The 25,301-nt window shown below is 35.2% G+C and overlaps 3 protein-coding genes across 6 annotated transcripts in view; 1 reads left to right on the forward strand and 2 right to left on the reverse strand.

Moving 5' to 3' along the window:
• Nucleotides 1–998: 998 nt before the first annotated feature.
• On the reverse strand, nucleotides 999–3,265 carry LOC149481579 (dynein light chain Tctex-type 5-A-like). 2 transcript variants are annotated; one of them, XM_089705396.1, is made up of 3 exons: nucleotides 2,274–3,265; nucleotides 1,923–2,116; nucleotides 999–1,183 (listed from the first exon to the last, which is right to left on the reverse strand). In XM_089705396.1, exons 1-3 carry the CDS (start codon nucleotides 2,307–2,309, stop codon nucleotides 1,018–1,020), a joined length of 396 nt encoding a protein of 131 aa, XP_089561522.1. In that variant the 5' UTR covers nucleotides 2,310–3,265; the 3' UTR covers nucleotides 999–1,017. The 2 variants fall into 2 exon arrangements, with proteins under 2 accessions (XP_089561522.1, XP_089561521.1); XM_089705395.1 differs by having other exon boundaries at nucleotides 2,410–3,264.
• A 76-nt stretch (nucleotides 3,266–3,341) lies between these two features.
• Nucleotides 3,342–10,885, forward strand: LOC149481580 (fanconi-associated nuclease 1-like). Its single transcript, XM_089705382.1, has 11 exons — nucleotides 3,342–4,123; nucleotides 4,249–4,521; nucleotides 4,665–4,866; nucleotides 5,321–5,551; nucleotides 5,849–5,971; nucleotides 6,387–6,627; nucleotides 7,086–7,291; nucleotides 7,451–7,569; nucleotides 8,185–8,433; nucleotides 8,923–9,092; nucleotides 10,390–10,885. Exons 1-11 carry the CDS (start codon nucleotides 3,637–3,639, stop codon nucleotides 10,543–10,545), a joined length of 2,457 nt encoding a protein of 818 aa, XP_089561508.1. The 5' UTR covers nucleotides 3,342–3,636; the 3' UTR covers nucleotides 10,546–10,885.
• Nucleotides 10,886–14,125: 3,240 nt separating this feature from the next.
• LOC149481581 (transcription factor HNF-4 homolog) overlaps nucleotides 14,126–25,301 on the reverse strand; it is a 50,714-nt gene continuing 39,538 nt past the window's right edge. The window contains exons 2-9 of one of the 3 annotated variants that reach the window (XM_089705394.1): nucleotides 22,847–23,030; nucleotides 22,395–22,489; nucleotides 18,593–18,720; nucleotides 17,221–17,367; nucleotides 16,632–16,752; nucleotides 15,862–15,993; nucleotides 15,295–15,531; nucleotides 14,126–14,373 (exon numbers count right to left, since the gene is read on the reverse strand). In XM_089705394.1, the coding sequence (XP_089561520.1) occupies nucleotides 14,213–14,373; nucleotides 15,295–15,531; nucleotides 15,862–15,993; nucleotides 16,632–16,752; nucleotides 17,221–17,367; nucleotides 18,593–18,720; nucleotides 22,395–22,489; nucleotides 22,847–23,030 (1,205 nt within the window). In that variant the 3' untranslated portion in view covers nucleotides 14,126–14,212. Of the gene's footprint in view, nucleotides 14,374–15,042; nucleotides 15,532–15,861; nucleotides 15,994–16,631; nucleotides 16,753–17,220; nucleotides 17,368–18,592; nucleotides 18,721–22,394; nucleotides 22,490–22,846; nucleotides 23,031–25,301 lie in introns of those variants that run through there. The other 2 variants (XM_089705392.1, XM_089705393.1) reach the window with 2 other exon arrangements.

Genomic DNA, 25,301 nt, shown 5'->3' on the forward strand with positions numbered 1-25,301 from the left:
TTCACACCTTTTTATCCATGTAAATTCCCAGAAGAATGCATTGTGCAGAAATTGCTGAATACTACTTTAACTAGTTTTTTCATAGTTTAATACAACATTACAAACATAATTTTATTAACTGATAGATCCTATTACCACCTACTTTAACCTAGGTATGAATAAAAGAAAGCATGCTTATAGTGCACGCGATTTTTTTATTAATAGACTTTATCGATGATAATACATTATTAGACTAGCTGTGCCCTGCGGTTTTACCCGCTGTTGGCCTTAGCGTGATGATATATAGCCTATAGCCTTCCTCGATAAATGGGCTAACTAACACCGGAGTTCAAATCGGAGCAGTAGTTCCTGAGATTAGCGCGTTCAAACAAACAAACTCTTCAGCTTTATAATATTAGTTTAGTCTATACACGCACGGACTCAGGCGATTTACTTGGCGTAGGTTCAATTTTACGAATTGCAAAAATGCATTAAGTACCTACTTTGAAATTAATAAAAGTCTAGCATAGGCCATAAATATTTTGTTATCTGTGATAAGGCTATAATACCCCAGAATATGATCAATATCTGCTATGGCAAACCATGAATTAAAAAGCAATTAAATAGCGAATGTAGGTACCTATTTCGATACAAATAGACGTAGATATTTACCTAATATAATCATATGATATTTGTACAATGGAACAGATTAATAACTAGTAGCTAGACAATGGTTAGTTACCTCGGTCTGCATAAAACAACTGAAATTGCAAAAATTCGACGGGTACCTTTCAATTTTCTACTTTTTTCTGTTTTATGTTTCAGAATACACAAAAACAAATTAATATCACAGTATTACAATTAGGAAATAATATTGTAATAGTGTGTTAATATGTAAGATAACAAGGAATCGTAGAGGTCATCTCTTGGTCTGAGCTTGGTTTAAGAGCCTGCGACGGAACGATGTCTTTAGCTAATATATATGTGTAATACAAAAAGAAATACAAAGCTTACAGCGTAAAATTTATTCAATCATAATCAGTCCAAATACACTCCATAGACAACCACGTTAGCATAGATCTGGCAATTCTCAAAATTGTAGGACGCGAAAGCATCTCGGTCGTGATCCCAGAGGAATGAATGGAACATATGCACACTTTGCTGGCGTCGCTGACCGATAGTCACTAGTACTATTATACGATATCTGGAATTAAATCACATTATAAATATTGAACTTGAAATGCAAGCTTTAGAAATTAGAACTAAATGACTATGAAAAGGTTTCCTACTCCTATATCAGGGGAAAAAAAGTTGGAAATATTGGTTTCTTGTCACTGGCACTGCATTTTAATGTAGGCATTTGAAAGAATCTATAGCTCTGAATTAAGTAATTGATTATAATATGGATTGATTATAAAAAACTTACTACATAATAAACTTGGTAAAGAATCAGCAAGATTTTCTACAACAGAAACAATATAAGCACGACATAATGGACATGCCGGCTATCATGGGCAATATGTACATCATTTTGCCAAATTTTGTCTTGATTTATATTAACAAAGGCTTCATTTTTTCCTGTATTTAGTTATTGCACTCAAACATTTATTTATCAAACAATTTTATTATGACAGTTACCTAATTTTGATGTAGGTATGTACCTCAGTGGATTTCTCATTTTTTTATAGATTACAAAATTCGATTTGTAAAGAGGTTTATTATCAAGCACTTATGATAGAGAAAAATAAAACAGCGCAATTACCTCGTGTGTGAAAGAAAAATTTGTTAAATGTTCTTTATACAATACATGCCATACCTAATACTGATTACGTACCTTCAGTCATATTCAGTATTTCTTAGTTTAAAATACGCCTCTAGAACACTGTTAGTGACTCTAGGGATGAGCTAATTTTGAAAATATTCTTTGGTTAGGAAAGAGTTACCTGTCATAGTTCTCTTCTTTAATTGCTGTGCGTATATTTTCCGCTAAACTTATGCATAACTCAGGGACAGCTTTCTCGCTGTATTCTATTTCTTCCAATTCTGAGTCCACTATGCGTCGTAGAATCTTCTCGATGATCTCTGTGTTAAAACGCTTTCGAGGGTTCAACTGATATGTCGGTTGATAGGTCCTGACCTGTTTAGAAGTCGGTTTTGATATCGACATTTTGTTTGTTTAATCGATATCTAGTTACTATACTATACAGTACAAGTAGATTATAAAATACATAGGAATTTGTTAAACTGTTGTTAAAGGGGTAGGTAGGTAATTTGTGAGTGAGGCTACCACCTACTTTAAAAGTATCTTCTTCTCGCGGTAGTAGTCGCATATCGTGGTTTAAATTATTTATTTCTTTTTGATGATTTGATTTTGATTTGATACCTACGTTAATTGTTCATATTATACATTCTATAAAATGTACAAATTACCAATCTTTGCTTGGCACTCGTACGTCGCCGTACTCCAATGCTTAATTTGCCCAACGATTCTTTTGTAGATCTCCTTATTTCTTTTGACATGTTTTTTACTTAACTAGACTAGTTACAATATTTATTAAAGAGTTTTAAAGAAGTCATGGCATTCTCGATTACAAATTATATATTAATTCACGCGACGTTACCCGCGGCTTCGCCCCTGTGAATGAAGAAAATTCCCACTTGTATGACGTGATGTTTCACTGCGGTATAAAGTAGCCTAACTATATCAATCTCTAGTATTCTAAAAACTATCACCAGACCTTAGAATGCACTACCTATGCGCAAGCTTTAGTGCACTTCGTCGTTTTTGTATATAGTCGTCATTTTTGTAGTCACGACCGCTGAAAGATCAGGTAAAGAAAATTACTTGTACTACACAAGTAATTTTCTATTATTTGTAAATTTATAAGGTGTTGTTTGTTGTTGTTGTGAATTGTGATCACCCAAGGATCACCCCAAGCACCCTGTTAGAAAGTGACACATTTCCTCCCTCGCTCGCCTTGTTTTTCAGCCACGACTCACGAGACCTCGGCTCCTCGATCCTGTTTAAAAATTATTACCTACTTACTATGCGAAGAGTAAACTTTACTTTGGGTATAGGCAAGGTATAGGCCGTATAGGACATAGGTACTCTAAAATATTTTTATCGGTGCATTTACTACTTGCTCATTCCAACCCCACTATGTCAAATTCTTATTGCGTTCGAAAAGATTCTTCATTCTATACAATGTTCTAAAATACTGAACACCACTGAATACGAGTTTTCGTTTACAGTTTTACATTATAGGATCACGAAAGAATGCTCTTCAAGCTCTAGCTCCAGCTCTATGTTCGTTTGATGTAAATGCACCGTAAATGCTTCTCTATGGGTAACTTTTTAATAATGTCAAACAGGCAAATGTCAACTTTAGTGTCACTGTCAAACGTGTTTTGAATACATATTTTATGTAATGTTTAAAAAAAATGCATTTACAATCCACATAAAATCAAAGAGAACTTTTGTATGCAAGTTATTGCTGTATGTTTACCAAGTGAAGTGTGATAAGCATTGTTAAACCAGTACGAACAGGATTAATTGCTCTGTACCGTAGATTTCAAAAGTGGTACACGTACAAGTGCATTGATTATGATAAAAATAGTTGTGTTATCGTGTGTGTAAATCTACGGTAAGGTATTATAATGAGCCGGCAATTAACATTGGACAGTTTCTATAAAAGTAGAGTTTCTAAAACTTTAAAATTTGAAATGGATTCTGGGACCAAAAAGCGGATAATTGAAAGTCCAGCAACAGTATCGCCGAGCAAAACACCGAAATTAAAACAAGAAAATGAAGCTGAAAATGTAATTAACTTGGTAAGCGATGATGAGGATGAATTTTTTAATTCGTTGATAGTGGAAAATGAGAATACAATTGACGAGCTGTGCTCCGATTCTTCTATCGTGACTGTTATTTATACTCCACCTGACACTAAATCTTCACCAGTCACTCCAAAAAGTACACCTAAATCTGCGAGAAAGTACTTTTCACCAAATAAAAAACGTAACATGTATGTGAAAACACCATCAAAAGCTAAGAGGAATCTTAATGAAGAATTAAATAGAAATACTAATGACCAAGAAAAGAGTACAGAATTTGAGCAACTCTGTACTGCATTGGATGATAAAAGTATGTTTAATACTGATGATTTTGATTCTTATTTTCTTTTTACTTCATTGTTTAAAGACATCAACAAATCATGAATTTGTTTGTGTGATTTTATACAAATTCTTTAAATTTATTACTAATTTCAGCAATTTTTATGCTTCAAATAATTTATCAGTATTTGAATGATGCAGCCTTAAAACCTCTGTTGGATCCTACTTCACAGGATTTATTAGCAAAATGTTTGAAATTAGTTAAGCCAGGATTGCAGTTGGTGTGTAGGCTTTATTGGCGAAAAGAAGGCTGGTACAGGGTCAGCACATTACAAAGCATATCTTTTGAAGCAATCAATGATATGGCATTTAAAGAGATGTTAAATTGCTTAGTGGAAAACAGACTATTGGTAGCTATTGGAAATCTAGGTAAGGAACAATGTCTGATTTTAACAATGTATTTATATTTTTGATTTGAGAAAAGCTACTATTACTGAGTGGTGTTTTTTTTATAATCCTACCATTGTATACTTTATGTACATGATTCATTGATATTTTTTTATAATTCAAAGCTGAAATGAAAGATCTTCAACTAAATGACTATATTGATATGCTGAAAGTAAATGAGGTCAAAGCAATTTGTAAGGAATTTAAATTGAAATTTACAAACAAAGAAGATGCTAAACACTCCTTGGAAGAATTGAGTCGACAATGTAGCATTGGTAGCTTTATGGGGCTTTCCAAGAGTAACAATAGAAAAAGAGTTCTTAATATGTAAGTTTATTTAATTTCATTTAAAATTTTACAGAATACACAGTATTCTTATAATTTAAGAGAAAATTTATGTCAGGAGAAACCTTTAATTAAAGCAGTGTTCTTATAGTTGAAATTGAATCTATTTATAATTATGTATGCAGTTAGTGTAAGTAGTCCTATGATATAGAATGCATTGCCTGCTAAGGCATTCAATTAATTGTTGGACAATGGATCATTGGAATTCTAACTACCCATTCTTTTATATCACCATGTTCTTGCACAAATGTGTTTAATATCTACAAGTTGATAACTTTTTAATGTAAAAAGATTTTTATCTTTTAATGACAGACAGAGATACTTTCGCATTTATAATATTAATATAGTATGGATAGTATTTCGTAAAATGATTCATTTGAATAATATTTTGATTTACATGTCACAGATTATTTAAATATTCATACTTTATTTTCAGGATTAGTTCAAAATTGGGTCCCTGTTATGAACTAAGTGATCAATGTCGCAGGACATTTAACGAGTTATACATTCTTATGTATTTAGGGATGGATTACAATATATTAAGAGAGAAGAAACTGGAATTGGTGATTCTATATGACAAAATAAATAGAGAACCTTATCCGATTGACAAGGACATGGGCATAGATAATGCAAGTGTAGTTTTCAAGAATAGACAAGAGTTTCAGAGGTTTGTTATGCCCAATAAAACACCATTATAGATAGCCTTTTTATATTTACTTAAACGGTAAAATGACATAAGTTAAGCACTTGAATAGCCTTATTCTAAAATTAAATTTGCTTAGTTACCACTTGAACACTAGCATTTTGGTTGTGGCATGTTCAAAAAATTAACTTATAGGCTACTTATACATTCTCTTATAACCTTCTTACTGTCTCCATAGACAAAAATTAATATCATAGGAAGAAAAACAAATAACATAAACCATAGTTTTTATAATATTGTTAAGGATGACATTATTTTTAGGTACATAAAAGCTGGTACAATATACGAACAGTTTTTGGACAGCACAGATTCACGAGAAAAATGCAAAATAGTGGAAAAAGTATATAACCTATACTTGCATATAAATAAAGCAGATATGACAAGGTATTTTTATTATATTTTTTTAATATAACTTAGCTTTCTAAAATACTTATACAAAACATTTGTTAATTAAAAACAATAAAACATACTTTACTCTTAAATATGTATTCAAGATACTGAGTTCATATATGTACTTAAAAGTTAACTATTATATTTACCTAGCTGCTCCGCGCGGTTTCACCCCCGTGGCTCCACCTCTGTTGGTCGTAGCGTGATGATATATAGCCTATAACCTTCCTCGATAAATGGGCTATCTAACACCGAAAGAATTTTTCAAATCGGCCCAGTAGTTCCCGAGATTAGCGCGTTCAAACAAACAAATAAACAAACAAACTCTTCAGCTTTATAATATTAGTATTTAATATTCTATGAAAAAAAATAATATTAAAAAAAACTGAAATAAACGAAATAATTTCAGTTACAAGGCGCTGCCCACTTGGTTGAGAAGATTCACACCTGTATATTTCTATATCAAGATATTACATAGTGGTATTGTAGATTTAAAGAAATTATCCAACCAAATGGAGGGCTATTGTCAACTAGCATTGGATATCTTGACGGAATTAATACAGCAGGATGCTTTTAGAGTACATAAGAAAGCAGAATGGTATGCAGAGAAAGCGCTCATATATGAAAACCTGTTGAAATGTCCTGATAAAGTAAGTAATAAAAAATTATTTGTTTTTCAATTAAATTTCTTTAGGCGCGTTGAGAGTAAAATTTCAAGGTCGCGTGATGATAATACCGTCACGTCATGGAGCAAGGCGACGATTTTGATATCTTTGAAGCTTGCCAAAGAAATTTCACTTCTGACACGTGTGCTCGCCACACACGCCTTTTTTAGTAATGGGCAGTAGTAGTAAGTTATTTAGGTAATAGGTATTGATTCTTAATGTGTCCTTAGTCAGTTTTTCACATAACTGTGTAAGGGTATTTTAACAGAAAGAAAAGTTATTTTGAAAAGTTTGCCACTAGAGGGCACTAATTTGGTTTTAATTAAGAAGCTTTTTAATTTTTTATTGCTGAATTATTACATTTTAAACCTTTCCATATCAAAAAAAAAAATTACTAAGTGAAAACAAGAATAGTTATTATTACACGACTTGATGTTTTGCAGGCAGCGGAAGTACTGATAGAAGGTTTTAATTTAGATATTTCTGAGGAAGAAATGGATTGCATGCGCCCGCGAGCACTCAAGCTCGTAAATAGACGGACAAACAAATTATGCGAGAAATTAGCGTCCATTCTGTCGAAATATGCACAAAAAGAAAGCATTTTAGAAAAGAATATTAAATCCAGACACATAAACAAGCAACCTATGGAGTGAGTTTATTGTTATGTTTCCAAGAGGCGTCTTTAACCGACTTAAAAAAAGGGACATGCTCAATTCAACTGATTTTTACCTCAGAACTTTTGACTGAGTGAACTGATTTTGATATTTTTTTTTTATTAGAAAGCTAAATATTTGTTTATATCTTTTAGGAGTTATGGTCGGGGAAAATTAAAATTTGAAGTGTGGTCAAGTGACGGTTCCCTTACAGTGTTGGAGGCTGAGGAATATTGTAAATATTATTACATACATAAGGGAGAGTACACACACGGTAAGCAAAAGCATATCATGAATGTGAATTGTGAATTGAATTCATGTATATGGAGTATTATTATTAGTAGGTATTATGGTAGGTTCGCTTAGTCAAGTAAAAACCCGCATTTTTCCCGTTTCTGTGGGATTTCCGGGATAAAATCTATCATATTATGTCCTTTCTCAGGTCTTACACTTTCTCTTAAATTTTCATTCAAACAGGTTCAATGGTCAAGGCGCGTAGAAGAGACAGACAGACAGAGTTACTTTCGCATGTGTAATATTGGGAGTGATATCTGTTAATATTTATTTTAGGTTAGTTCATCCATTATAGTGTAAGATAGTTAAGAATATTATTAACTATCTGTGCTCCGCGGTTTTATCCGCAGTGCTCCGCTCCTGCTGGTCTTAGCGAAATGATATAAGTGTAGCCTTCCTCGATAAATGGGCTATCTAACACTGAAATAATTTTTCAAAACGGACCAGTAGTTCCCGAGATTAGCGCGTTCAAACAAACAAACTCTTCAGCTTTATAATATTAGTTAGATTACAAAACCCCTTCCAAAATATTTTCACATTTCACATAAATATATTAGGCAATATTTAATTACAATTAAAATCACATTTTCCACAGGTGGTCACTGGGAAGGCAGAATAATAACGACTCTATTCTTTCTTCTGTTCTGGGATATAATATATGCGAATTTACGCGGCGTGCGAGGTATATTTCTATCCCACTATCAGAGGTACCCGCTAGATATGTTCGACGATTTCTATGAGAATAGAAAGTGTTTAATAGAAGAAAGACTCAAGGAGATAGAGAATTTAAGTGAACAGGAGGTTATTGAAAGCATGAAGCGAATTTGGGACTCACGGCCGGAGGGTAAGATATTATTTTAAAACTAGCTGCGCTCCGCAGGTTCACCAGCGTGGCTCCTCTCCTGTTGGTCGTAGCGTGATGATATATAGCCTTCTTCGATGAATGGGCTATCTAATACCGAAATAATTTTTCAAATCGGACCAGTAGTTTCTGAAATTAGCGCGTTCAAACAAACAGTTTATAATATAATTAGTATAGATTAACAATCACTTGATTAACAATCACTTGATTGTGAACTGATGTTAGTGGTATTATCCTTTTATCAGGCTTTTAAGACAATATTTAACCTTTTTTTTGTAACGAATCTTTGTCGTCTACATAGGGCCGATTTTTCAATCCTTGGTTAAAATTTATCTGTCCTATAAAGTATTACACGAACATTAAAATGACACCTGTAAACTGTCTAAATCCAGTAGTTCACGGGTGATGTCCTTACAAAGGGTAATAGGGATTTATTTTTATGTATGGAGATTAAAAGTTAATGTATTTCAGGTGAGCTATCAGGTATAGTCCGCTCCATTCCCTGGGAGGGCGTGTGCGGGGTCGCGCGGTGTGTGCGCGGGCGCGGGCTGGCGGCGCTGTGCGGCCGGCTCGCGAGGCGGTACAGGTACTCGCAGAGCGGCTTCCCTGATCTTACGCTGTGGAATGAGGGTACAGGACAGGTAATATTGAGTTTTTGTCACAGAACATATAAAAGAGGTTAGAAAGGCATTGTAGGCGGGGCAGACGCGCCAAGGATATGAGCACTGCTCACATCATCATCATGCGTATGATTCGTTCCATTTTAAATCGCGTGATCGCGCGGCGCTATGATTGGCTAGATTTGAAATTGCAAATATGTGCGTAATCGGACTTGCGCGGACTTGGCCACACCCACAGGCGACACCGGTTCTTATAGGAACGGCGAATTATTGCCATTCTAACCTCTTTTATATGTTCTGTGGTTTTTGTACACTAAGGGCAGATTTTTCAATTCTTTTTTTTTATAGTGCGGCCCCTGGAGACGGAGCCGTGAGTTATGTCAGATTCTTACCGACTAAGGGCCGATTTTTCAATCCTTGGTTAAAACTTATTAGTCGAATAATGTATAAAACTACCATTTTAAGGGCCGATTTTTCAATGCTTGGATAAAACTAATCCGTCCAATAAAGTATTACACGATAATATTAAAATGTCACGTAAACTGTCAAATACGGGTAATTAGAATACGTTTTTAAAATGGTAGTTTTATACATTATTCGACGAATAAGTTTTATCCAAGCATTGAAAAATCGGCCCTTAAACGTATTCTAATTGCCCGTATTTGACAGTTTACGTGACATTTTAATATTATCGCGTAATACTTTATTGGACGGATAAGTTTTATCCAAGCATTGAAAAATCGGCCCTTAAGTGCTTTAAAAACATAAAGACAAAAATTTGGATAAAAAAGTTCTTTTTTTTTGTAGGATATAAGTAAATTGATAATAAACCGAGGATAAAAATCTTGGTATTAAATTTAAGTTAACCAAGTTCAAAAACATAAATTAACCCAGATTATTTTGTGATAACCTATCGGGACCTTATTGGAACACTCGGTATTCCATACCCATTTAGTCTACATGCTTTATTCAAAACAACAAAGAATCAGTTTACATTTTTTAAAGAAATTCTTAAAATCTGCGAAAAATAGACTAGTCACTAGACTATAATAGAACTATATACATAACTAGTGGTCCGCCCCAGCTTCCCCCGTGGTACATATTTCGCAATAAAAGGTAGCCTATGTCCTTTCTCGGGTATCAAAATATCTCCATACCAAATTTCATGCAAATTGGTTCAGTAGTTTAGGCGTGATTGAGTAACAGACAGACAGACAGAGTTACTTTCGCATTTATAATATTAGTATGGATTAGTATATTAGTATGGATATATCGTAAATCTTTTAGCCTTCTTAATATAATTGTAATCAATTTCCAGATAATATTCGTCGAAGTGAAAACGGACTCTGACAAACCATCGATGAAGCAGTTACAATGGATGAGTTTTCTTCGCGAAAACGGCATTAATACTGAAATATGTTATGTTGGAGTCAACACCACGCGGTGTAAGGCGAGGAATAGAGAAGATTTATAAATTTAATTTTTGGAGAATATTTTTTTTAATACAAAAAGATTGAATTGTTTGTTTGTGTTTTAGAATTAATATTAAGTCAGGAACTGGGCCAAACTGACAGACTCTTTTTATAAGATTGAATATAAAATAATATTTTGATATAAAAATCGCCTTTATATTTTATTTATTAAGGTCTTGATTTCTGTAAATATCGATCTCGATAAAGTTAAAAAAAAAGAAAAGTAATGAAATTATTTTATAATTTTAAATATTATAGTTAGTGTGAAATGCAATAACGCACATATATTTTGTCAAATATTTTTTGGAATGTTATTCTTCCTTAGGAATTAGGATAAGTACATATTATTTTAATAACTAGATTAAGTATAAATGGGAATGTTGATTAATTATTTGTATTTATGTCTGTGATATATGTTGTATTATAATATATGACTTTTATAAGTTGTTTTATTGTTTGCCCTCTTCTAACTTTTCCTGGGAGTAACTTCTATAATATCTATATATAAAAATGAATCCCTATTGTCCTTGGTCATGGCATCATGCGCGAACGGGTGGACCGATTTCAATAATTTTTTTTTTTTAATATTCATTTTAGTACGAGAATGGTTCTTATGGCGAGAAAACGTAAACATGTACCACGGGCGAAGCCGGGGCGGGCCGCTACTTATTATACAGGGTTACTTGTAAAACACCAGCAACCTCGCAGGACAAGATAGCTAACATCGTAAGTAACAACATTTGTTCTACGACTTTTGGCATAACGCAATAAATTATTTTTAAATGATTTTTTAAACTTTTATTGTACTCTCCTTACATTTGTAAGTCTATGTGCAGGTCCACACTGCGAGCCTAGCGCGGTTGCGACGGCGGGCGCGAAATATCAAACGTATGAAACGCGCCTTTGCGTCCACATTGAAATGACTATGGCGGAAGCCTAGTGCGACGGTAATGAGCGAGCCAGCGCGCGTAGTTTTCAAACTCTCCTATCCGCGCGTTCTGGCCACACTACGGGCCTAGTCAGCAAGCGACCCAATGCGCGGACGGCGGGGGTATCAAACCAGTTCGGTCTTGTCGCTCGACTTCTTATATTATATCCTTTATTGTTATTCGTAAAATAGCGGTAAATACTTAATTGTTGAAGTGAAACTTCTTTATTTATAAGTGCGATTCAATCTAAAACACTTATATACACCACAGTAATTTTGTAGGGTATAATCTCAATTCTTCATATAAGATTCACCCGTTATTCCTCTGTTTTATTTATTTCGTGTACAACTTCTATAATGATCTCATCTCAAAATCGGACTGTCCAGTAAAAATAGCAAATCGTCCAAAGTTTGCAACACCCGAAAAACGTCGAACCGCTACTTGAGCTCGCGCGTCGGTGTGGCCACCGCGAGCGCCCGCTCGTCGCGCCCGCCTAGGCCGCCGCCACCGCGCATTCAGTGTGGACGCACACTAAGTTCTATTAATTATCGGATGGACGACGCGACGCCCCCTTCCCCCTCTCGTTCGCTTTTTGTTTACGTAATTTTTGGGAGGCGTAGAGTTTATAATATTCAGACGGAAAATTAAATGAATATTTATTTTTGTATGAAAATAAAATCTAACAAATTATCAAAAGTCGTAGAACAAATGTTGTTACTTATGATGTTAGCTATCTTGTCCTGCGAGGTTGCCGGTGTTTTACAAGTAACCCTGTATAGATCTTCTAGTACCATCAAGTTCCCATACTGGAAGTAATACTACTTAGTACTTTAAGACTTCATTGTACCAGTACTCGTATAGTATTGTATTATCTGTGGTACAGGGAAAAAGTTTAAAATATTTCTTCATCAGATATGGCGATTGGCGAGGCGCAGTGTAGCGCATTTTTCATTATCAAACTATTATCGACATTGTCCTAATTAAAATAATATTCAAAATAAATATACAAAAAAAAAAAAAATAACAATTTATTCCCGAGGAGCATTGAAGCGTCACATGCGAACTGTAGGGCGCAACGCTACTCTGCTGTGGTTTTAAAAATAATTTTTTTTTCATAAATATATCAGGTTATCTGTGAGGTTATCCCACTCCAATCAGATATTTAAATGTTTGAAGGTCTCCTTTATTGTATTGACAAACAAACATCATTTATAAAAATATAATTCTGCCAGATCATATTGTCACATTGATAGACTTCTCGTATTATTTGTGTACAATAACATCGAAATATTTAGATAATTTTACAAGAAGCATGTTTGCAGTTTACATACCCTTACTGGCGATGTCCGCGGTGTCTGCAGTTTCTGTTATTTATTTATATTGCAAAAACAGATGTACACGGAGAAAGGGATATGCCGATGTAAATGAAAAACCGATGACCAAGTAACTACGATTCTACTCGTAGTACGCATTAGCTTTTAGAAGTATTTATATTGTGAAAATAAAAGGCATTTTTTGTAACAGATTATTTAATTTTTCAAATACACTAAATTACATAACATGGTATGTACATTTAACAAAAAAGGCACCGTTAGGAGCTTTTACATGGGCGATTTATTCATAGCCAATATTCGAATAGAGGAAATCCAATAATTTACACGGGTAATGTTTAATATTGTTTTCTTGTATGGAATATCGCTTCAGTAAAAATCGCTCCTGCGCAAGCCTAGGATACTCGCTACAGTCAAGGCCACATCGAATAGTCTAACTTTCACCAACTTACCACGTAACCATTTCCAACAATATAAAATTGAGCATTTAAAAATATAACATTAAAACTATATTCTCCTAGTTATCTCAGTCTACGTACTATACACCTATATTAGTAGGTACAAAATAAAGACTATCTTGCGTTCAGGAAATAATATTTTCTAAAATACAATGCACTCACGATCGATCTAACATTATAGACACGCCTAAAATAAAATTGGTGACACAGTAAATCTTAAAAATTCATTTATACTCGTTTATTTCGAATTTATCTGATAAGTCTTTCTCATATCTTAGATAAGCCAAAAATGTTAAAACACAGGTATAGATTTGCTCAATATATTTATTAAAAGGTTTTATATAATATATTGTACAGCACCAGTTCAAAGATTGTACATGTGACATTTTTCGAAACGATAAAAACGCTTCTTACAAAGTATTATAGGCTCGTTTTAGTAGCAGTATATAACTCTTTCATAAAAAATGTTTATAAATATAGATTATAATATATAAAGTTTTTATATTAGGCGTGGTTCAACTCTCAAAAATAATAACTTTAACCGACACCTTTACTTCCACCTAAGAAATTCCATATCTAAAATATCGAGATCTCTAAAAATATATAATAATATTCATATTATATTTCAATAAAATTCGTTCTAAACTTTGGCGATACATATAGAATAAATACATCTAGACAAGGCACTCGAAGATATTTAATATCTAATAATTTTCGTCTCAAAACTTGAGATTTGCTAATAAAAAAGGGCTTCAAAATTCATACATATAAAAATACCTGTACAAGCCGTACGATAATACGAATACAATAAAACAACAATTCCAAAAGCGCGCGAAAGATGACAGTTTGACATTGACGTTTATATTTTTTGTGTTGACATTGACATTGACGTTTATTTTTTTTTCTGTGGTACAATATCAAAGACGGTTGGTTTCATAGAGCTTTATTGGTCTACATGTTGGGTTCTTGCTTGAAGGGCGCGGGGTCGAACAGCGGCTCGGGGAGCGGCAGCTGCGGCACGAGCGGCGGCGACGCGGCCGAGGACAGCGGGGACGCCGCCTCCACTGCGGCATCGGTCTGACCTTCTTCTACTGCGCTCTCTGTTGACGCACCTGGGGAAATTTTATTTTTTTAGTTCAGCTTTGATAAATAATAAATAATTTATTACTAAATAAAAGACGGGTTGCACTCCGGGAGTGCCGGCAGAAGTGAAAACTTGATTATTAACGTTGAGCATGTTTGATATTTTGGAATGGTATCCGTCTTACGCTTTTTCGATCAGGTCACATGTCCTGATGCGAGTTTAAGATTTTATACCCATTACAGAAATAGTGCTCAACGCCGCTAAAGAAGTTTTCACTTCAATAAACACTTATTGTAGGTGCTAGCTGTTCGAATTGAATGTTTTAAACCATATTATGTTAATGTTATGGTGACTGTTTTGGGTGAGTTTGATGATATTATGTTTTATACATATTTTAATTAGTTTTTCGATGTAGGTTGTTGTAGACCTTAACGCATAAGGTCGTAGATCCGTAACGTATATAGCAAATTATTCCAGATTTATGTATACATTATTTCATTGGAAGTTGCCAGTAACAATATCATCAGATCTGCCAAGTGATGCTCTGCAGCGGCAGCAGGCAAGCAGCAGCTCTCCTTTCACCTCCCAGCAGCTCTCCTCTCACCTCCCAGCAGCATCTCCTGCAGCAAGCTGTCCACGTGCGCGACGCCGAACAGCTTGGCGAACTGGATCTGCTCGATCATCTGCCAGGTGATGCTCTGCAGCAGCTCTCCTCTCACCTCCCAGCAGCATCTCCTGCAGCAAGCTGTCCACGTGCGCGACGCCGAACAGCTTGGCGAACTGGATCTGCTCGATCATCTGCCAGGTGATGCTCTGCAGCAGCTCTCCTCTCACCTCCCAGCAGCATCTCCTGCAGCAAGCTGTCCACGTGCGCGACGCCGAACAGCTTGGCGAACTGGATCTGCTCGATCATCTGCCAGGTGATGCTCTGCAGCAGCTCTCCTCTCACCTCCCAGCAGCATCTCCTGCAGCAAGCTGTCCACGTGCGCGACGCCGAACAGCTTGGCGAACTGGATCTGCTCGATCATCTGCCAGGTGATGCTCTGCAGCGGCGGGAGACACAGCAGCAGCTCTCCGAAGCGGCCGCGACCCTCGTACTGCCGGTCGCTGATGTAGTCCTCCAGGTTGATCTGGATCTGGTACCGCAGCTGCTTTATCTTCTGCGGCTGCGAGAGACCCTTCGCGTCTGGAGACAATGTAGAAATGTATTGGTAGGAGGGCATAATTTCGTGATTTATTAGCTTAAACTGAGAAAAAATATTGAGACATAAAAACTTGAATTTTGAATAACACCAAATTACATATTATAACTTATTTTATTGGTAGAAGACGAAAAAAGACATGAAAATTTCCCACATCATTATATTTTACTTAATAGACCAGATTTTAATAGAAAATTACTCATACACACTACCAAAAATTTGATCAATAAAAGACAAAAAAATCCACATCATATTTTAGCAGTAAAACCAACAAGAAAAATTATTACAAAATACCACAAAAATGTTATACTTACTAGGGTCAAAAAAGACGATCGCCTTGAGACACGCGAACTCGGTGTCATCGATGTCGATCTCCCGGAGCGGTTTCACGATCTCGTCCATCACCCGCATGCCGATCATGCTGATGTCCACGTCCATTCTACCGTCTAAAAAAGTATTTATGAGAATAGATCTTTTCTTAATACTATTATAAAAGCGAAAGTTTGTAAGTATGGATGTATGGATGTTTGTTACTCTTTCACGTAAAAACTACTGAACCGATTACAATGAAATTTAGCACACATATAGAGGGTAACTTGGATTAACACATAGGATAGGTTTTATCCCGGAAATCCCACGGGAATGGGAACTATGCGGGTTTTCCTTTGAAAACGCGGGCGAAGCCGCGGGCGGAAGTCTAGTATAAAATATACCTTTAAAAGATATACCCCCGCCCGCGCCCGGGAAATTATTAGCAGTATTTTGTTACTATAATGCTGCACAGGCTAAGGAATCTTTATTACTGTATCTCTTCAGGACAATTAAATTTAATGCAGCATTTACGTTAAAAAAGTGCGATAAGTAGCCATTTACGTGATTGTTAATATTGGTTCGGGTTGTCCTTCTCATAAAACTCCTTACCTTCTAATTAATTAATTAATAATCTTATTCTTCATTAATATTGTCCTTCGAATACATAATTTTAATATGAATTTATATGGTTTTTTACTATCCTAAACCCAACAAGTTACACCATACAAACATTTGGCATTAAAAAAATCCTCTAAAACAGTAAATAACGTACCTATGTGATGTTTAGTGATGATACAGTTGTTCCCCAGTAACAGCACGTCCTTCAAATGTATGGACCGTCTCGCGCAACCGAGAAGAAGGTGTTCACCCGCGTGCGCACGTAATAACGCAACCTGTAAGCAATATTGTACTTTAATGCTATGGATTAAGGCACATTTTGCAATATCCGTGCGCACGTTATAACGATACCTGTAAGCAATATTCAATTTTAATTCTATGGAGTTAGGTACACTATATTTTACAGAAACCGCAGTACGTATCATATTTACGGATGCTCGCACTTAATAAAGCTATCTGCGAAAGATATTCAATTGTAATGCTATGGAATAAGACACGTTTTAGAGAACACAATGCACTTCAACTTTTATGATACTCAACTTTTTGCAATGGAAGATGCAATCCAAATGAAACAAAATTTATGCACCTATGTTTTAATCAAAATCGCGAAAGCTTAAGTTAGGCATGTTGATGCATGACATTTACATATACATACTTTCTTTGTGGAAAAAAAATCAATTAAACATTAAAAGATAATAATTTTGTATTTTACCCTTAAAAACTACCTAAACCATTATTATTACCTGATCATCCAGATGGAGTTCCGTGAACGCCGGTATGTACTTCGCCCACTCGACCAGTATGAGCAGCTGCTGCTTGATGGAGTCGCACACGTCGTTGATTTTGGCCAAGTTACGGTTGCCTATCTCCGCGTCTGTCGTGTTGTTTGTCTGTTTAAGGGTATATATAGATTAATATAGTCCTTGCCAGTCCTTACTTATTTTTTTTTTAAGTCCCATGTCCCCTAGTGGGGTAAGGGGCAGATGCATTATACATCTGTTTAGTAGGTGATCAGCCTTCTGTGTCCTACCAGACCGAGACATTTTTTTTTTCGTCTCCACCGGGAATCGAACCCAGGACCCCTCGGTGCTACGCTCACGCGTCAACCACTGTACCAAGTCCTGACTTATACTGTATAGTATATTTGTCTCTAGAAATAGAGAAAAGTATTTTTACCACAGTGACACCGCCATTTCCATTCACAAGTCTGGCAGAGCCGCGGGTGGAAAGATAGTTTTAACTATATATGTCATTTAAATTATTATAAGTATTATTATTTATATTTTACAGACATTCTATATTCGAGTTAAATAGAAACGATGAGGAAAAAATTTAATGTACGAAATTGAACCCTCCTGCAATCCATATGCAAATAATATTTACCACTATTTACCATATATATACATATTTTTGTTGACTCATTCTTATTCGAACTTTATGTACTGAGATGATAATCTAATGCACTTATCTCCAATATCTTGACTTATATATACATATAGTGTATTTTTGTTTACTGTATTTATGTTTTATTTGTTAAATACAAGCTTTAATGTTGCGATAAGGACAAAAATATAGATGATGAAATTATATACCCTCTTACAACAAGTTGACAATTATTCACTTGGATGTTTAAGCTAGTAATAAGCATACGGCCCGCGGCTTCGCCTGCGTATTTAAAGGAAATGCCCTTGGCAATGAGTTATTCCACCCCGGTAGAAAGTAGCCTATGTCACTCTCGACTCTTAATTATCTCCAGAACCAAAATCGTGAAGCAACGCAACACACTTTCCTAGTACAATATTACTAGCTGTGACCCGCGGTCTAACCCGCATTGCTCCTATTGGTCTTAATGTCTATATAGCCTTCCTCAATAAATGGATATATAGCCTATTTAGCCTTCCTCAATAAATGGAATAGTTATCTAACAGTGAAATATTTTTTTTTTCAAATCGCACCGATGGCTGAACAGATGAGTGCGTTCAAGCAAACAAACTCTTCGACTTTATATGTACAGATTAAGGATTAGCTGCTTGCTTTAATATTTTGCATACTCTACTCTTATCAACACTTAAATAATATTATTTTGAAGATTTTTTTAAACTAAAACCTTAATACCTCATCTGTGACTTTTCTGCTCAACAGTTCAGCATTGAGTAGCGACACCACTGAGAGTCCATTCGCTTGTGTCGGTTCTTCATACGATGGCCTCCTGCAGTTGATCCGGTCCCGCTCATTTTGTACGGCTGTGAATGAATGTTGAGATTTTGAAAAAATTAGGTTAATATGCAGTGGTCTAGTGTGAAATGTGTTCTTGAATATTTTTTTTAAAATCGTCTTTAATCACAAAATAACAGCCTGTATTAAAGGGCAAATATACAATGCCCATGAGACCTCCAAATTTCTCAAGATTGAAAGGTGATGCTCGAATTTGAGTTACATAATTAAAGCAATTAATATCCAATTTATAAAATTCATCAAATAATTAATTTCAGTAACAGCTTGTCAATTAATCGTAATTTGATACGGGAAACTTCATTAAATTTACTATTATAGCAGGTTATAGTATAAACTATAAATATATAGAAATTACGCAGATGTTTTGATGTTTTGTTTTTATTTAAAAGTTAATAATAAATTTGCTCATGAATCATAAAGCTTTCGTTATGCCATTGACAAAAAATTCGGCGAACCAGAATATCCTTTTACAAAACATTCAGGAATTCATTATCACCAAATAACAAAGACAGTAATTACAAAATTAATTTCCCCGCGTTAATGCTTTATTTATATAAAATAGCAATCAATATAATTAATGTTATGTAAACAGTGATATCTACGAACCGTTAAGTGAGTGGAAATTTTAAACAAACAGAGCATGTTGATATATTTCTGATTTCTCATACTTCTATATATAATAGGCTAGGCGTTACTTATCAGTTTTGTTAATGCCATTTCTTCAATTAGTTATCACCAATTAGGGTTATTCGACAAATATTGTTCACTTTGTGCTCACTAAGTCACTACAATTAGACTAATTATTGTTTTGATTCTAAGAAATGTAAGTACATATTACATTTACACAATGTGGATATTGGAAGTTTTCTTAGCGGATACTAATTCAACAATTTGGGTATGAAGGGTGTATATTTAAAATTTCGACACATGCCTATTGCATTACGTATTAATTCCTTAAAACAACGAAGTTTGGGAAATTTGATCTTGGAACCCCGATTTGGACAAATTATCTGATTAACTCGGAAGTTGTTGTTATAGCAATCGGATCTTAGGGGTGGTTGGATCCCAATTGAAAATAGACATGTATTGTATCAGATTTAAAGATTTAAATATATTTTTTGGAATCAAATCCCTAAATAAAATGTACAGCATATGTAGGATGATTGCATCCCTTACGAAGGTGATGTAGTTTATTATTATAATAGTATTCAATACCATTTTTTTTTTTTTTTTTTTTTTTTTATAGTGGGGAAATCTTCTTAGATACCCCCGGCTCCCGGGGATGGAGCCGTGGTTATGTCGGATTTCTACCGACTAAAACCCCACTCTGTTCCATCGCGCTGCTTTGGACGGAACTGCGGGAACGGTTACGACTCTACCGCGTGTCCCGCCCAGCAGATGCCCGTTTCCAGGCCCACCACTAGAACCCCCCTCGCTGGTGGCTGCTGGAACGAAGGCTTACGCCACCAACGCGCAGACAATGGATCTTTCCCCGCTCCATCATCCGCGTTCCCCCGAACCCCCGACCCCAACACCGTCCGGCCGGAGGGTGCACGCCGGAAGGTCCTCCGATGTGTGAAATACACGTCGGGGGACCCTCCGGCACACTTTTATAGAGATTACCTCGCAGCCCCCACCTCACCAGAGGTGGCGGCCCTCGGTCCGGCCCCACGGACCGGATTACGAGTTGGCAGACGGCCGTTTTACAGCGGCCGCCGCCCCACACCTCTCTGCAGGAGTCTCCGCGCGTCATCACAATGACGCGTCGGGATCCCGCCCTCCGCTGCACGGCGTGGCTAGCTAAACCAGCGAGCCCGCCGCGCCGCGACCTCTGGCCGCCATCCACCGCCGCATAAAAGCCGGCTTCTCTCTGGCCCACAAACAGGACCTCTGCCGTCGGGTCAGTCGAGGCTTTCCAACCCCAACTGCCGTTCAGCGCCACCTTTGCCTAGTGGACACGGGGTCCGCCAAGCCACGACCTCTGGCCGCCATCCCACGCCGCACACAGCGGCCGCTGGGCCACACCTAGCCCTGGCCGTCGGGCCGGTCGAATCTCCCCGACTCTAAACCAGCCGTTCAGCCCCTCGCTGGTCCAATTTCGCTTCACTCAGAGGGCCAAGTATTCAATACCAAATTTAAATCCATAGAGAAAAATATTTAATTCTTTGCAAACTTGCAATCTTGCAAATATCTATTCGGTATGATTCAAATTAGCACATTGTTATTGTTAGGTAATTGCATTTGTTTTCATAGATAGCCGTAAAATAAATCCTTTGTGATTATTACTTAATATTTTTATGCAATTATTACTCATAGTACCCATTTTTCTTATGCATTGCATATGACTCATAGTATGTGTAAGCCATTTTAATAATTATCTCATCACTTAGTGTAGACTACATTTTCATAATAATTAATATTATGTTTGTGATTTGTATTTATGATTTCAACCCAATTTTATTCACAAATTAAATAATTTTGTTCCATTTAAGCTGGTTATTGAACTCTATATATGCCGAAAAATGTGTAAATTTCAATTCTGTTAATTTTATTACATAGTACATATACAGATAAAAATTAAAATCTATCTAATAAACATTTCAGCAAGCACTCCTACAAAATATACGAAGCATTTTACATCGGTAATTCAAAATATTTATAAGTAATTTCAGTACATTTAATTGTACTATAACAGCTACTATTAAGTATTCCGTGCTATAACATTAACTGGACTAGCGACCTTTCCAACTATCGCTATATACCACCAAAAATAATTATATTTAAACGATTAACCGTGCATATACTTTCCATATAAATGATCACTTGACTATTCACAGCGAACTAACACCGAACTAAGCACTATGTTCATTGAACCCATTACGTTTGCGTTAACATTACTTTTTGTGAACGTCATTTAAATTATATCAGGAGGTATAAGCGTGCTTATGCGTGTATAATATGGATAAAAGTCAATACATATTACATATTATAAAACAAAACTATTCGCTAGTTTTTTCTGGCTGACTATTCGCGAAGACTTCAAAAATAATTAAGTCACTATACACTAGATACCTATTATAAAACAAATCCGAAACCTATAACACCTATTTTCAACAAAAAATCAGAAACCTATTATTATTCCTCTGTCTTCATTAATGGATACCGTGATTTTCTATTTGTTTAGTTAGTTCTCAAGTTATTCGCGACCGAAGCCGCGGGTTGAACTTAAATATATAATATGTCATCGATATGAATATGTTTTTATTCATGGCGTAAAAGTATAGAATATTGCAGAATTTTTGTGGTGGTTGAAATTTAGACTCTAGATAAGATAAATAATTTGCCATATCAGTGGGTAAAGTTCGTCTGAAGCCTTATACTAGCCTCTTTGCGCTGTTACAAGATTAATTTAGGAGCGCTTTGTTGGCAATTTAAAATTTTAAAATTTGTTCACTTTATTATGATAAGACGCTTATAACCCATACTCTCATACATGTTTCCTTCATTATGTTATTTTATTATTTGGTACAAAAAAGGTAGTTACCTATAAATATATCAATTAAGAAAAACCAAATAAAGAAATCAATGTTTCTACATATCCATATGGTAATGTATAAACATTCGAGTGGAATAATTTTAAACTTCAATGACCATGAAATTGAAATTAAAAACAGCGTCTCACCTTCCTTTTTCATTCCAGCCTTAAAGCACTTCCTTAATCTACAATATCTGCATTGGTTCCTCTTATCCTTATCAACTACGCAGTTTCTGCTAAATCTGAAAACAGGAAAGTATGGATTACTTAATTATATCAAATATACTAGATGTGACCCGCGTTAGAGAAATGGACAATAAATTCAGTGATTTTGGTTTTGTCACTTTCAGGATCAATTTTGAAGTAAAGGAATCTGAATCGGTTTATTTTTAGCCACGAAAGCGTAACTTTCGCAATATAATATTTTAGGGTGGATTAACTATATTTTTCTGTTTTCTCTGCTCAAGTAAAACACAAAATCATGTGCACACATGCATAAGTTATGTTATACTTAACCACAAACTAAAGCACGTTACTTCACACATAGTATTATATTATCTGCGCTTCGCACTGTGTAAGCGACTGGCTTTTAGTCTTACCGGCAAGTATACAAATGGTTCTTCCTGACGCTCCTCCTAAAGAATCCCTTGCAGCCGTCACACGAGGACGCGCCATAGTGTTTCCCCGTGGCTCTGTCCCCACAGATCGCACAGTGCTGGGACAGGGACGTCGAGCTGGTCGCACTCGCCTCGCTACTGCTGGTTTCCAGTTGCATGTCGCTGTCTGCAAGTAAAGAATTACTGTGAATAACGTGAATGATATACTGATTAACTTAACTTTATTATATGATTTAACGGTATACCATATCAACCTATTTATGTTATTTAAGGCTGTATGTCGCAATTTTATGTAGGTAGTTCACTGTTTTCATAATTGATCGCAAGTTATTTTGGCGTTTAAAATTCGTAATTCAGTGATTTTATGTAAAAAAAGCCAGTATGTTAATATGATCATAGCCAGAAAACTACGAATAGAATTACAAGGAAAATCACCGCTGATAATAATTATTGTTATAATTGACTCGCAATTGTCGTGATCTTAAAAGGTTTTAAAGTACTAGCTTTCCACCCACGGCCTCACCCTCTTTGTCTAAAACCACCATCTATACTAATATGATAAAGCTGAAGAGTTTGTTTGTTTGAACGTGCTAATCTCTGGAACTATTGTTCCGATTTAAAAAATTCTTTCGGTGTTAGATAGCTACGGTCAACAGGAGCGGAGCCACGGGGGTAAAACCGCGCGGAGCAGCTAGTAAATTATATACTAAAACCTTTCTTGAGGATCACTCTATTTATTAAAAAAATGCATCAAAATCTGTCGTTTTAAAGATTTAAGCATACATAGGGACATAGGAATAGAGAAAGCTCAAAACGTCTGTTTAGTGTTTTATACTAGGTAGTGATAGTGAATAGTGATACCTAGCATAGTGATACCTCCTCTCGCTATGTTTATAAATATAAATCACGTTATTTACGTGAGTGAACCGAATACAACACAAAAAATCTATCTTGACGTCATTATGAATTGAAATAGCAATGAATTTTGTACATATGCGGAATATATTTGCAAACATTATTTATTGTTTCTATAATGTCCCGTTTTTTTATTCGATTTTGTTTTAAACATGATGGCTAAGGTAGATTTATGTCTAGTTTTAAATATTAACAAATTTCCGAACGTTCTTAGCAAGTTTTTGTCTACTGGCAATATTATTAAGATGCAGTAAGTAATATTTTTTCAAATAATAAATATCCTTTTCATTAAGTTGATATTTTAGTAGGTAGATATATATTTAATTTTTAATTTTGCATTATTTATAACTAGCTTTCCACCCGCAGCTTCGCCCGCGCAGTCAAAGAAAAACCCACATAGTTCACGTTCCCGTGGGATTTCCGGGATAAAACCTATCCTATTTCCCGGGGTCATTTCTCGGGTATCAAAATATCTCTATACCAAATTTCATGCAAATTGGTTCAGTAGTTAAGGCGTGATTGAGTAACAGACAGACAGACAGAGTTACTTTCGCATATTTATAATATTAAGTATGGAAGTATGGATTTGAAGATATCTAATTTGTAATAATCGGGCTTTAACCCCCATTGACATTTGACCTTACATTTGACAGTCAACGTAACAATGAAAAATACCTTGAAAAATATCTATTGCTTTCTATAATTTGGAAAATAGACAGCTTTATATTGCACTAAATATTAATTATTCAAATTAAATAAAATTTGGTTGTGAATAACCTTATTACAATAAGGTTCAAATTATTGCAACTGAATTGAAATTTACGTAGGACATAAGTACACATATTTGTATGCATAAATAATAAATTTTAAAATCAATTTTTAGCCTCACCTTGTCAACAGTAACCTAAGAATTGTTAATATGAATGGGGTGCTACATTTATGGTTTTTATATACCTATGTAGCAACCAACCGATATACGATTGTATTGTTGACTTAGTACACAATAATGATTAATTCTTGTGTTTTATAACTACTATTTAGGGGTTTAAATACAAAAATTATTTTTTTTACTGAAATCACATAATCAATAGGTCCTGAATGAAATCATTGCAATGGCCACATTATGGTCCAAGCTTCTAGTAAATAGTAATGTACATACTTGTATTATTGAACTGAAGAGTTTGTTTGATTTAACGCGTTAATCTCAAGAACTACGGGTCTACGGGTCTGGTTTGAAAAAATATTTCTGTGTTAGAGCCATTTATCGTGGAAGGCTATAAGGCTGTATATAAGTATCATAACGATCAATAGGAGAAGTCAGAAGAGTTATAATTCGGGTAAATCCGAAACGCACAGCTAGTTGATTTTATAATAATAAACACATTTAATTAATTACAATGTGGAGATATTGTCCTACCTATTAAAGGTTTATTTACCTCCGACCTTTTGCGCTGATTTCGTTTTTTATCAATATAGACTAGCTTATTATTCCTATAATACTTGGTGCAATATTATAAATATC

The sequence above is a fragment of the Colias philodice genome, chromosome 16 (assembly GCF_061535455.1).
Source record: "Colias philodice isolate Cphi_HAF_F1 chromosome 16, ilColPhil1 Martin Lab GWU primary, whole genome shotgun sequence".
NCBI classification, from domain to species: Eukaryota; Metazoa; Arthropoda; class Insecta; order Lepidoptera; family Pieridae; genus Colias; species Colias philodice.

Coding starts and splice junctions, on each gene's coding strand:
- LOC149481579 (XM_089705395.1), bottom strand. CDS start 2,499: ATGTCAAAAGAAATAAGGAGATCTACAAAAGAATCGTTGGGCAAATTA. Junction 2,117..2,409: donor CGAGTGCCAAGCAAAGATTG/GTAATTTGTACA, acceptor ACTTCTAAACAG/GTCAGGACCTATCAACCGAC. Junction 1,184..1,922: donor AAAGAAGAGAACTATGACAG/GTAACTCTTTCC, acceptor ATTTAATTCCAG/ATATCGTATAATAGTACTAG.
- LOC149481580 (XM_089705382.1), top strand. CDS start 3,637: ATGAGCCGGCAATTAACATTGGACAGTTTCTATAAAAGTAGAGTTTCT. Junction 4,124..4,248: donor TACTGCATTGGATGATAAAA/GTATGTTTAATA, acceptor TACTAATTTCAG/CAATTTTTATGCTTCAAATA. Junction 8,434..8,922: donor TTGGGACTCACGGCCGGAGG/GTAAGATATTAT, acceptor AATGTATTTCAG/GTGAGCTATCAGGTATAGTC.